Source organism: Macrotis lagotis, chromosome X (genome assembly GCF_037893015.1).
Source record: "Macrotis lagotis isolate mMagLag1 chromosome X, bilby.v1.9.chrom.fasta, whole genome shotgun sequence".
NCBI classification, from domain to species: domain Eukaryota; kingdom Metazoa; phylum Chordata; class Mammalia; order Peramelemorphia; family Peramelidae; genus Macrotis; species Macrotis lagotis.
In genome coordinates this window covers 53,059,042-53,073,560 of record NC_133666.1, presented here as the reverse complement: position 1 = coordinate 53,073,560, position 14,519 = coordinate 53,059,042, and the positions used below count along the sequence as shown (strand labels likewise).

The window sequence follows — 14,519 nt, the reverse complement described above, 5'->3', positions numbered from 1 at the left end:
CTTCTTTGGTCACTATTTACCTTATTTGTATAAACTATCTTTTTAATCCTTTTGATTTTTCCTTGGCCCTGGTCCATATTTGATTCTGTAAAGCAGGGAAGTCCCAAATAAAAATTTCTTTTTCATTAGCCAGTCCATGGTTTCTGTGGGATGATTTTATTAAAAAGGTGAGTTATTATTATTAAATTCTAAGATTTGGAAATACCTTCCCCAATTAATATTAGGGTTTTTTTTTGTAAATGAAAGAATAACCTTGCTTTAAAATAAAATGCAAATATTTATTGCAGAAGGGCTGGTTGATTGTATATACATATATATACATACATATATGATATATGTATGTGTGTGTGTGTGTGTGTGTGTGTGTGTGTGTGTGTGTTTGTGTCTAAAGAAGAGATAAGGAAATGGAATTCTTTCTCTTCACATAGATGGGAAACTTTAGGACCCTGCACATACCATCAGACTCAGTTGTAGTTTTTTTTTTTAGGTTTTTGCAAGGCAATGAATGGGGTTAAGTGGTTTGCCCAAGGCCAGACAGCTAGGTAATTATTAAGTATCTGAGGCTGGATTTGAACTCAGGTACTCCTGAGTCCATGGCCAGTGCTCTATCCACTGCGCCACCTAGCCATCCCTAATTGTAAAGTAGTTTTGCTGAGCTGCTTTTTGTTTTTTCTCATTAATTACCATTCCTTGCTGAAAGGAATGTCTTCTGGCTAAGGGAGAGGGGAAGGGGTAGATTTGGAAACAAAAGTGATATAAAAGAAGAAATATAATTCCAGAAAATTTTAAATAAAATTGAATGAATTGATGAATTTCTTTGATTTTCCTTCTCTAGGATGCTGAGTTTAATTTTATTGTAATAACTTATATAATTCAGTGATGGCTGGCTGGTTGTTGTCCTTCATTCTCAAGGAGGACCAAAATGACATCACTATGTTGGGGTCAAGGTATGATTTGATCGACTGTGATTGATCAGACCAATATGAGTTCAGAAGGCTTTACCATAGGTCGGTCACAAATGATCCACATGAACATTTGGAGTAGAGATGTCTCTAAATTTGAAAATCTCTTGTTTCTTTTGAGCATTTCTTTGCTCATAGAGTACAGTGCCTTCATTGATACAGACACCCTGCTGGGCAGTCCTGTGCCAGTGTCTCCCATGTTACATAGCCAATTCCAAAGTTCTTGCAGGGGTGACAAACTTAAAAAGAAACATATCCCTGCAGACAACATATTGACTAAGCAAATCACAAATTAATATTATGCATGTTTTACTGTATTTTTATTTAAGAGTTCCCATTTATATTTTAACATGGACTGTTCTGGGTATTTTGTGACTCTAAGTTTGACACCTCTAATGGATGATTATCTACAAGAGAGGAGTCCTCTCTATTCCAGAATAATGTCCCTATAGAATTTGTGGATATCACTGTCAAAGACTTTAGCAACCATATTGCATTTTTGCCAGTTAAGTTAATGAATACTCTTGGAAGTCCTCTAGTTGGAAAAAATTTTTGAGCATTTTTGTAGATTGGGATACATAACTCATTTTAAATGTGTCCTTTTCTTTTATTTCATTATGGATTGTTAATTTGAGAACTGGCATTGTTTTTCATTTCTATGTCTCAAGTACCTAGCAAAGTACTTAGCACTTATAGATACTTAATAAATATTTGTCAAGTTGACTATAATCCCTCATTTATTAGTGTCAAAAAGACCTTCCTTTGAATGATATTTTCATTAATTGTTAGTGACAGAAACTACAGCACTTTTGGGTTTAGACACATTTGTACATCAATAGGATGAAATGATGCAATGACAATTTTTCTGTAGATTATTTTTAAAAAACAGTGAGTATGGTGCTAGAAATGAATTATATATCTGAGGCAGATAGGGTGAAGTGATTTTCCCAGGATCACACAGCTAGGGGGTGTCTGAGGCCAGACTGAACTCAGGGAGATGAGTCTTCTTGACTCCAGACCTGGTGCTCTATCCACTGCAGTGCTACCTGGCCACCCCAGTGAGGTATTACTATGCCATATAAAGGATGACTGAAGAATATAGAGAAGCATGAAAAGTTTTACATGATTTGATACCTAGTGAAATAGTCAGATCCAAGAAAACAATAAACATTATGTGTTAAGAGGAATGATCTCAACTCAGCCTGGAAAGAGATGAGTACGTTATCGCTCGTGATTGTCTGTTAAGTTGATATCCTATAAGCAGTAGGAATGCCTGAAGCTTCTTTAGCCAGATCTGACCTGTGCTTCATGACTCTCATTCTGGAAACTCTCTATAGAATAGATTGAGGGTATAGCTGAAAGGCAGGAAGATCAATTAGGAGATTATTGCCATGAACTACACTAGAGCTGTCGAACCTGAATATGTCAACTTACAGCATTCCTCAGTGCAGCAGAAATTGGGAAATACTTAACAAAATAAATAAAAATACAATAGAACATAGATACGGTTAATATGTGATTTTCTAAGTCACTGTGCTTAGTACAGGGTTCATTATGTTCAATTTAGGAGATCCTTTTTTATTTAAGTTTGTCTCTATACTACATCAGAGGTGGCTGTGTGACTAGAGAGAAGATGATATAATGGGAGAGATGATAAGGTCTGGTTCCTGATGGATGAGAGAGAAAAAGAGGTGGAGAGAAAAGTCGGAAAGACCCTGAGATTTAATATAGTGGAGAAAAGACAGGGACTCACTTGAGCACTCACAAATTCTTCTCCATACAATTTGAAAATAATGTCTCAAAATAAATTCTGGAGCTACAGAACCCACAAAAGGATGGGGTGAAACAATTTTCAATCCCAAACAACTTAGAAGGTTGACAGAAAAGATCTTTTGCACAAAAGTGATAGTTGAGCTCAATCCAGTACAAGTGAATCAGCAGCAGTGGCTTCCAGAGCTCTCAGCCAATAGATGAAAGGAGATGGATAACTGGTCAGAAGGAGATTACAGGGGTCCCTTTGCTGACACTAAGTTAAGTTTGTAAGAATACAAGTCATTCCCCAATTAACAAATGGTCAAAGGATGTGAAGGGAAAGTTTTCAGACAAACTAAGCAAAGCTATCTATACCCACGTGAAAAAATTCATGAAATCACTATTGATTAGAAAAATACAAATTAAAATATCTCACACCTACCAGATTGGCTAACATGTCGGAAGAGGAAAATGATAAATGTTGGAGGGGTTGAGGGGAAAACACTATTAATGGAGTTGTGAATTGATCCAACCATTCTGGAGAGCAATTTGGAACCATGCCTAAAGGGCTATAAAACTTTTGACTCAGCAGTTCTACTAATAGATCTGTATCCCAAAAAGAAAAAAAAAGACCTATATGTACAAAATTATTTATAGCAGTTTTTTTCGAATGGCAAATAACTGGAAATTGAGGGAATGCCCATAAATTAGAGAATGACTGACCAAAGTCGTTGTGATGAAATACTATTTTACTATAAGAAATGAGCAGGATACTCCCAGAAAAACCTGAGAAACCATATTTGAACTGATAAAAAATGAAATAAGTAAAACAAGGAGAACATTGTACCCAGAAACAGCAATATGGTTTGATGATCAACTTAATTATTCTGAGCAATGAAGTGATCTGAGTCAATTCTAAAATACTTATGAAAAACACTATCTTCCTCTAGAGAAAGAATTGATACAGTCTGAATGCAGACTGAAGCCTGCTTTAAAAAAAAAAATTCTCTTTTGTTGTTTTTTTTAGTTTGTTTTCTTTCACAACATAGGTAATATGGAAATATATTTGCATCACTGCAAATGTCTATAACCTATATCAAATCTCTCTCTTTATCAATGAGGGGGCTAAGAAGGAGAGAATTTAGAACTCAAAACTTTATAAAAAAAGGAATATTAAAAATTGTTTTAACTTGTAATTGGGAAAAAATTTTAAATTAAAAAATGTCTGAGATTCCTCACCTGGATGGTGGATAGAATAGTCTGTTTTCCACATGCAGATGTCTTTCTAGAAACCTGGTAGGTAAAACTCTGCCTTTTTCTATTCATCCTAATTAGAATTATATTGCCATAGATTTAGAGCTAGATGGAGGTGAGCATAGAAGTCACTGAATCTAGCCCTCTCATTTTAAAAATGAAGAAATAGAAGTTTAGGTTAAGTGACTTGACTGTAGCTGCACAGTTAGTAAATATCATGGTTGATTAATCTAAACTTTTCTTTTTTTGTTTGTTTTTGCAAGGCAGTGGGGTTCATGTGACTTGCCCAACATCACACAGCCAAGTAATTAAGTGTCTGAGACCAGACTTGAATCAGGTCCTCCTGACTCCAGAGGTGGTTCTCTTTCCACTGTGCCACCTAGCTGTTCCTAATCTAAACTTTTCTAAATATATTTCAAGAAGTCCTCGAAGACTTAGTTGGGCTGTGTGAGTTTTGTCTCAGTCTTGTCTGCATAGGAAATTTCTCACCAAATTACTCACTAAATAACCTTGTTTTTAGCAAACTCAGTGTATAAGAACAGAGAATCAAAGTATCATAGTGTCCAATCTGGAAGGGACAATTTTATAGTTCTTTATAGTCTTCCTACTTCTCCAGTGTTCTCTACCATGCATTCTACACTTCAGTCAGGTACAACATCCCTTGGAGAGCCATCTATTATAGCTTGTCCCAGATAAAAGAAGCTAGAGTATTCATCTATCCAGACCTTAGCTTGGAACTAGCTAGGCATATACTTGTTTTTGTTGTCTAGACCAGTGAGGTCAAATTCAAAGAGAGAGGGGATACCAGACCATATAGATGGCATGTTTGTTTAGAAAACTACATCTTAATATCATCTATATTCTATTGTATTTCTAATTTATTTTGTTAAATAGTTCTCTCTTTTTGTAAGGCAAACGGGGTTAAGTGGCTTGCCCAAGGCCACACAGGTAGGTAATTATTAAGTGTCTGAGACCAGATTTGAACCCAGGTACTCCTGACTCCAGGGCTGGTGCTTTATCCACTACATCACCTAGCCGCCCCTGTTAAATAGTTCTCAATTGCATCTTTATCCCTTTTGGCCACATTGAGGAATGTTGTGTGCCACATATTGGGGAATGATGTAGCTCACAGGCAACATCTTCTATGCCTCTACTCTATAGCATTTTTTCTTCTCTTGTCACCAATTGAGTTGATTGTTCTGTTTTTTTTTTTAAGTTTGAGGTTTACAATATTTTGCACTCCTCCTAATATGCAGTTCTTTCCATTCTCCTCAAAGTATAGCTACAGAATCACTTCTAAACTAGTCAAGGGACCCTATTGGAGACTCAACTACTGCTGTTATTTATTACTCTTTTTACACATCAAATCAATAAAAAGGCACATTAAAACATGAATACATGCTGTCCTTGCATGAGATCTTTCAAAAGGAAAAGATATGAGGCATTGGGATGGTGTTTAGGGGGAACACCATAGGTCAGTATTATAGTTGTAGATTGGGCAATAGTCTTAGATGTGGTTATATTTGGATTCCTGTGATCTCATAGAAATGTGTTCAAATTAGTAATGTGAAAGAAAAGAACTTGATGTGCATGAAGGGGGAGGGGGTTTAATCTTTCTCCTCATATAAGAAACCAAGTAGAGTTATTCTAATGAAAGTTGTGTTTAAAATTGCCTTTAGCAGGATGAAGAAAGTATTAAAGAAATTCCTATTACCCACCATGTAAAAGAAGGCTATGAGAAAGCAGATCCTGCTCAGTTTGATTTACTCAAGGTTCTTGGTCAGGGATCATTTGGAAAGGTAAGGGCATTATTTTTTCATTTATTTATACTTGAGATACTTAAGCAAAATCTATATATTCCTGCAGGGAATATGGAAGGACGCCCAACTTCCAAGTTTACTAAAGGGCACCCATATCAAGCCAGCACCATACTTTTACCCTCTTCTTTTTTTCTCTTCTAGCTTCCCTTGTTTTTATTAATCTATATATCACCTCTTACCAATATTCACTAATTTCTCTAATTTACCCAATTTAGTGCGCTGCTGGCTTAGTCACTGAATTCTTGTAATAGTCCTTTCCCTCTCTCTCTCCCTCCCTATACATGCTAGCATCCCATTTTGGCTCTCTCTTTCTTGTATTTGTTCCCTTAACAAAATCTCAGGAGTTAGGGGACATTTGTATGTTGATTGACCTGTTCAACAGGCAAACAACAAGTTCCACTCTGGACCAGATAGTATTTCCTACTAATGCTAAGTCAAAATTGTAAAAATACTTGTCTTCAAATATCTTGTCTTTTACTGGAAGAAAACAAGCTGATTACAGATAGAAAAAAATACTTTGTGTGTGTGTTTGTGTGTGTGTGTGTGTGTGTGTGTGTGTACTCACAAAGTCATTTTTATTTGGTGGGGAGGCTCTGGAAATGGGTGGAAGAGGTGTTGGTAGCAGCACTTCACCTGAGCCTTGAAGGAAGCTAAGATTTCTATATGTCAGAGGTAAGGAGGTAGAGCAGACTACTTGACTTGAATACAGGCTGTATAAAGACTCAGAGGTGGAAGATGGGATATCACATATGAAAGAAAGCAGTTAGGCCAGTTTGCCTGGATTGTATGGCATTTATAGTGTGCAATGAGCCTGGAAAGATAGGTTGGAGCCAGATTGTGAAAGACAGAAATGACTCAGATATTATTTGTTAATCAGAATGTATGAAAAGGGCTAGGTAATGAGTTAAATGGATCCTTCATTCAAAGAGTTTAAACTTGAAAAGGAAGAAATATCTGGATGTATAACCTATATACAGATATATGTGTGTGTGTATCAAAATCTATCAATTTTGTCATATAAATGTTTGTTTAGTGCCTGCTTATTTGTGGGGCTGTATAAAGAGAACTTTATTGACTTCATTTCTGATTTCAGGGGGTATACTTTTAAAGACCTGAAAGTATTAAATACCAGTGTTCAAAAATCAGCCTTCAGATGTGTCTATTGAGATGCCAAATAAGACAAACTCTTTCTTCACTCTCAAAAACTCCACCAAAAGAGAGAGATTTACTCTAGACAGAAGGCAATTAGAGCTGAATTGACAGGCAATAAAACAAGAATCCCAATAAAGTAATAGCCTTATGAGTTGAAACTGAAGAATGCTGATTCTTCAGGTGTTCTCCCAGCACCCTTTTCACACTACCTTCCGTTTCATTTGAGAAGTGCACATCAACCCACAGACTTACACCTGGAGCATGCAATAGGGATTGTGTGCGGCAGAGACTTTTGAGGCCTATACCAGCTTCTATTTGTCCACTACCCTATCGCACCAAACAGAAACATTGATTCAGCTCAGTCACTTGAACAAATGAGGAAGACTGGGAAGAATCAGACTCCCTACTGTATGAGTGCTTAGGTTAGGGAATCCCAACACTACAGGTCCCCTGCTCAGAATACCTGCTCTGGGCTACTCTAATCCTGAAAAAAATCTGATTTTGTTCAACAAGAGAAGAAACTAGGGCAGGGGGCAAGTGAGAGTGGTTATACTGGGCCTGAATGAAAGATGATTGAAATTTAGCTGGGGTCAATCTGTTCCCTACCAAAAGATGATTAGGACAGGAACCACGATTATGAAAAGTGAATCTCCTAAAAAGGGAAGAAGTGGAAAACAATTTTGCAGTCTGTGCCCCAGGGATCATACAGACTATCAAAGAGGGAACTCAAAAGAGTGAGTGATGGGGGAACAAAAGGCTGAAAAACCACATGTTTCAAGAGGAAGAAAATTCAATTTAAAATGTAGGACCCAAGCAGATGAGGAATATGGAAGTTAGGTTGTTTGTCCATTCTTTGTTTTTGTAGAGTACCAGTGACACCCTTGGTGGTGTCTTGCCTTTCCTATGAATTGGATTTCAGTGAGGCAGAGTTATACAAAGTTGCCAGCCTCACTCTCTCTTCCTGAATCATCAAAGTTTAGTGGCAGAACAAAAGTCAGGATGAGGAGTGATGATCCACGATGCAGTGGTTGACCTTGGCATTTTTAATATCTCTTAAGTCTTCCAAAACTCCTTCAGCTGCTTCATGGCCATTGGAAAAAATTCTTCTCATCTGTTCATTCCACCAGGGGAAGTTTTCACAAACTTAAGGCAGATATCCTCCTAACTAACCAACAGTTTTAAGGCCTGTCAGTTACCCTCAACTGGATTTAGCTTGTCTGCTGAGATGTTTTACTGGGTTGTGGGCACTATACCTGCTCCAGCTTCTTGGAGCCACAGGTGAGAGTTGAGGAATAGGTGGACACCAAAGATGAATGAGTAGCCTTGAAAAGGACTCAGCAAGCCCTCTCACCAGAGTTGCTAGTCTTGCTTGAATACCCCATCCACCCTGTGCATATAACAATACACACAGTATATTAAGTATTAAATCCTAAAAAAAGGAGTTGAACTAATTCCTGATAAAACACAGAACTCTGAAGAATCCCAGGAGAGGACAAAATAAGAACAAAATATTCTAGAATGCCTTGTACCAAATTTCTCAGATAAAAGTTTATTTTACAAGTTAAACTGGATATTCCCAATGTCTTAGTAACCTTCCAATGTAATGGCATCAAATCCATATAGAAATGGATGCCTGTTGACTACATATTGACTTAGAAACCCACAAGTTAACATTATGTTTGCTGTATTATCCTTTTGTTTATTTTGTTAAGCATATCTTGTGTGGATAGCTAACATCCATGTGCATAAACACACATATACACACACATACACAGGCATGTACACAAAACCAGAAACTAAGTGGTCAAAGAATATATAGAATTCTCAACAATTCTCAAATGAAGAATTAACAATGATTAATAATTGTATTAAATAATGTTCCAGTTTACTTAGCTCATAAAAAAATGCATATCAAACCAACTCTGAGGTTTTTCCTCATTCCCTGTAAATTGGCAAAGATGACAAAAGATGGGAATAGCTAATGTTGGAGTAGTTGCAGGAAGATGGTCATCACTAGAACATTGGTGAGACAATGGATCAGTTTAATAAAGCATTTGGGGAATCTGCAAATAGACCATCTTTTGACTCAAAGATTCCATTACTGGGCTTTTACCGTGAGAAGAATATTGACAAGAACAAAATCACCACATCACCAAAATATTTGCCACAACATTCTTGGTGGCAACAAAGAATTAGGTGATAAAATTTATATTTATCAATTGGCAAATGGCTGCACAAACTGGTGTGAGAATGTAATAAAGTAGTTTCAGTCATGTCTGACTCTTTGTGTCCCCATTTGGGGTATTTTGGGCAGAGATACTGTGGTGATTTTCCATTTCCTTCTCCAGCTCATTTTATAGATGAGGAAACTGAGGCAGATAGGGTGAAGTGATTTTCTTGGGATCACACAGCTAGGGAGTATCTGAGGCCAGACTGAACTTAGGGAGATGAGTCTTCTTGACTGCAGACCTGGTGCTCTATCCACTGCAGTGCTACCTAGCCATCCCAATGAAGAATTATTGTGCCATGTAAAAAATGACTGAAGAATATAGAGAAGCATGAAAAGTTTTACATGATTTGATACCTAGTGAAATAATCAGATCCAAGAAAACAATAAACACAATGACTGTAGCAATGTAAATGGAAAGAACAACTATAAAACAATTTAAAGTGGTGCAAAATTACAAAAAATAAGCATGACCCCAAAGATGAGATATGAAAAGACACTCATACCCCACTTCTTGATAGAGGTGGTCCACAGGTCTGAAACATTTCAGTATGTTCATACTTTTTTTAATGTACTATGTCCATTTTGCTGACTTTTTTTCCTCTTTAAAAAAAGTTCTTATGAGATAATTCTGGAAAAGGAGAGAAGGCTACTGGGAGAAATTCAAATGATGTAAAAAAGCAAACAGTATTAAATAAAATCCCACTTTTTATGCCAAGCCTTTCCTGATCCTCCTAAATGCTAGTGCCTTGCCTCTGTTGATTATTGTCAATATGTCTTGTATGGATCTTCATGATATTGTCTCTCTCATTAGAATGTGACCTCCTTGAGGAGTAGACTGTCTTCTGTTTTTCTTAGTATCTTCAACGTTTAGCAGAGTGCCTGACACATTGTAGGAGTCTTTTAAAATGAACAGTTTAACGACTGTCTGGAAGAAGAGAATCAAAAAGCAATAATGTTAAACAAATGATTTCTTTGTAAGCAAAAACTCCTGACTCCAAAAAAATATAAGAAAAAGAATTAGGATCATATGTCTCCCAGATGGTACTAACATGCAGGATATAGTTCAAAAAATTACCCAGAAATTCTAAATATAGAAAACAAAAGCACCAATTTAAAGAATCTTTAAGACTTTGCATGAACTGATACTGAGTGAAGTGAGTGGAACTAGAAGAACAACAAGTTAACAGCAACATTGTGACATGATCAACTATGGTGGACATAGCTCCTTCTGGAAGTTCAGTGATCAAAGAGAACCCTGAGAGACTTGATAAAAAAAAAACCTATGGAGTCTGAATACATTATCCACTTTTTAAAACTACTTTTGTGTTGTTTCTTTCTCTCTTCTGACCATTTACCCCTTAGTTCTAATTCTTCTTTTATAATATGCCTAATATGGAAATATGTTAAACACAATTATACATGTACACCCTCAAAAAAAATTAAAAGAATCCACAGCTTACCTGTAGGGGAAAATGTTATATTTTAAACTCCAAAACACATAATAATTAAATTGAACAGTTGCAGTGATAAACAACAAGTTTTTCAGGTCACCAGGAAAACGACCTTTAAATATCAAGGAAATTTGAATAAAGCCAAGATTATTATATACCCACTTGACAAGAAAAAGAGCTTAAGATGCAACCCAAAAGAACATTCTGCAAACCTTAGCCTGATGAACAATTTTAAAAGTTAGAAAAGAGAAGCATTTGAAGTATTCCTGTAAAAATAATCAGATTTGAGTAGACCATTGAACTTGTAAACACCCCAAAACAATAGAAACACAAGAATGGTAAATAAGAATAATTAGCAGTATATAAGGAAAGAAATAAATTATCTCATCTCTAGAATTGTTGTTTTTCAAGAGAAAGACTATGATTGACTTATAGGGTTAAAAATATACAAAGGCAGAAAGAAGAACGCAGAATTTAGAGAAATGGAAAAGAATATGATGGAGCAGAAAAAAAGACTATTAACTTAACCCTACCTTCTCTGAATGAGAATGTATTTTCTGGAACAGTGCTAAATAGGAGGGTATATAAATAGAGAAAAGGATAGGTGAAGGATGAAGGGGAATGTGATATGTTCTTATCAAATCCCTGGATGATTAATAAAGAAATGATAGCTTCTGTAGTCTTTGAGCAAGAAGAAAGGCTGCAGGGGAATGGAAGAGATAACAGAAAGGAGGAATTGAAATTGAGGGAATAAAGACAGGTTTCAACCCAATAAGGGCCGGGGGGTCTCACTAAAGGACACTTCCATGGGGTATGAGTAATATATGTTTTGACCTTATGTTAGCTTTCATCTGGGAGGAGCTGGTACACAGAAAAACCACTTGTTCTGTGAATGCTGTGCTTCCTTGGGCAGTATCTTGCTTCAGGAGAGGGAAAATTAGAGTTTTGGGGGGTAAGCAGTACCCAGAAGGGTGGGAGGCATGGACTCCAGAGATGAGACAACAAGGCAGATGAGAAGGAAACTTATCATGGGGAAAGTAGGGTTGGGGGATTTGAATTAGACTGCACCTTTTGAGACACATGGAAATTTTTACCACAGGGTATTGATTTTATCCTCATGAATTGATGCTTCTAAGAGTGAATCACAACAGGAAAAAAGGGACAAAGGCCTCCAAAGGTAATAACATAGAAACTGGTTAGAAGAAGAAACTCAAGAATAAAAATAAGAGGCTAGAACAACATTTTCTGTGCATCAGATGGATCAAAAAAAAAAAAGCAGAGGGGAGTACACTAGATGAAGGTCACTCAAATAATGAAATTCTGTAACCCTATATTCAAAGTAACCAGAAACATAGCTTCTCTAGGAAAGAACTCCCTCTTTGTTAAGAGCTGTTGGGAAAACTGTCAAGTCTCTCCCTACTTCAATCCATTCTCCACTCAGCTCTTATTGATCTTCAAAATGGGCAAGTCTGACCATGTCATCATCCTCATTCAATAAATTCCAGTGATTCCTTATTACTTTGATAAATGCTGGGGATACAAAGAAAAATCAAAACAGTTCTCACCCTTAAGGAGTTCAGAATCTCATGGGGGAGATAACATACAAAGAACTATAAACAAATGATATATACAGGATAAATTGGAGATAATCTCAGGGGAAGGTACTAGTATTAAGGCTTTTTTGGAGAAGGTGGGATTTTATTTGGGACTTGAAGCCAAGGAAACCAGGAGAATTGTATATTTGATCCTTAAGATATTTGAGATCCACTTGAATTTTTTAAATAGGGCTTAATATGAATAGACCTGTGCTTTAGGAAAATCACTTTGAAAGTTCAGTGTCAGATGAACCAGAGTGTGGAAAAGCTTGAGGCCAGGAGACCAACTAGCAGCATTAGAATAGGAGTGAGGTGATGTGGTGGTCTGCACCAGGCAGTGCCAGAAGAAAAGAGGGGCATATTTGCAATATATTACAAAAGGAAAAATTAACAGGACTTCTCAATAGATTGAATATAGAAGGTGAGAGAATGGGGATTTGAGAAATACACTTAGATTAGAAGTCTAGGTGACTGGGGAGGATGCTGATACCCTGGAAAGTAATAGGGAAGATTGGGAAGAGTTTTTGAGAGAAAGAAAATGAGTTCAGTTTTGGGCAAATTAAGTCTAAAATATCTACTGGACATCCATTTAAGTATGGCCAAAAGGTACTCAGAGATTCAAAACTAGAGGTAAGAATGGTTAGGGCTTGACGAGTTGATCTGAGACTTATCTATATAGAGATAATAATAGAAAATCATAAAGTAAAATCGCACAGAGCAAGAATACATGAGGGCCAGGGACAGGGCCTTGGGGAATTCCCATAGTTATTGGGTATGATATGGTTGATGAGCCAACAAAGGAGACAGAGGAGAGGTCAGACTGGTGGGAGAATTAGGAGAAAATCTAGAGAGAAGAAGGTGACCAACATTATCAAAGGCTACAGAGAGGTCAAGGTGGATAAAGACTAAGAAAATATCAGAAATAGATATGGCAAGTAAAAGATCATTCATAACTTTTTAGAGTGTAATTTCATTTAGTAATATTTGTTTTTTTAATTTTTTTTAATTTAAGGCAATAAGATTAAGTGACTTACCCAAGGTCACACAGCTAGGCAATTATTAAGTGTCTGAGCCTGGATTTGAACTCATGTCCTCATGACTCCAGGGCCAGTGTTCTATCAACTGTAGCACCTTAGCTGCCCCTGTAATTTCATTTAAATGAAGGAGTTGGAAGCCACAGGAAAGGACCTATCAGTGAAGCCTTTTAAAATTTTATTTCAGGGGGTGGCTAGGTGGCATAGTGGATAAAGCACCGGCCCTGGAGTCAGGAGTACCTGGGTTCAAATCCGGTCTCAGACACTTAACAATTACTTAGCTGTGTGGCCTTGGGCAAGCCACTTAACCCTGTTTGTCTTGCAAAAACCTAAAAAAAATTATTTCAAAACCAAAATATGAAGTTGTGATCTTAATAGTTTATCAGTATACTAGCCTAAAAGGCTCTCTGGTTCTGTATGTTTCAATAGAAGTGATGTATAGCATATACCTCTTGACCTGAATTAAAGACATAGATCTGCTACTTTTGTAAATATAAAGCTTTTACTTGTAGAATTTTTAAATGAACTTTCAAAAAGATTAAAGACTTATGTCTTATAAATACTTTGGTTCACAAATGATTGTTATGATAAACATTATTTAATTTACATTGTTTCCATTGTATACATTGATCTACATTGAATGTGATGAGAGAGAAATCATATCCTTAAGGAAGAAAAATAAAATATAAGAGATAGCACAATTCTTTCCCTGGATACAAATGGTATTCTCCATTGCAAATAGCCCAAAATTGTCCTTGATTGTTGCACTGTTGGAATGAGTGAGTTTATCAAGTTTGATCATCATTCCCATGTTGCTGTTAGCGTGTACAGTGTTTGTCTGGTTCTGCTCAACTCACTCAGCATCAGTTCATGCAAATCCTTCCAGGCTTCCCTGAATTCCCATCCCTCCTGATTTCTAATAGAACAATAGTGTTCTATGACATACACATACCAGTTTGCTAAGCCATGCCCCAATTGAAGGGCATTAACTTGATTTCCAATTCTTTGCCACCACAAACAGGGCTGCTATGAATATTTTTGTACAGGTGATACTTTTACCCTTTTTCATAATCTCTTCAGGGTATAGACCCAGTAGTGGTATTGGGTATGCACATTTTTGTTGCCCCTTGGGCATAATTCCAAATTGTTCTCCAGAAAGGTTGGATGAGTTCACAGCTCCACGGGCAATGTATAAGTGTCCCAGATTTCTCATATCCCTTCCAACACTTATCATTGTCCTTTCTGGTTATATTGACTAGTCTGAGAGGT

General features: G+C 36.7%; 1 protein-coding gene across 2 annotated transcripts in view; it reads left to right on the top strand.

Moving 5' to 3' along the window:
* Window positions 1–14,519, top strand: part of RPS6KA6 (ribosomal protein S6 kinase A6) — a 105,942-nt gene that overhangs the window by 30,041 nt on the left and 61,382 nt on the right. Inside the window, exon 3 of one of the 2 annotated variants that reach the window (XM_074208385.1) lies at window positions 5,651–5,767. In XM_074208385.1, the coding sequence (XP_074064486.1) occupies window positions 5,651–5,767 (117 nt within the window). Of the gene's footprint in view, window positions 1–5,647; window positions 5,768–14,519 lie in introns of both variants that reach the window. The other variant, XM_074208384.1, reaches the window with a different exon arrangement.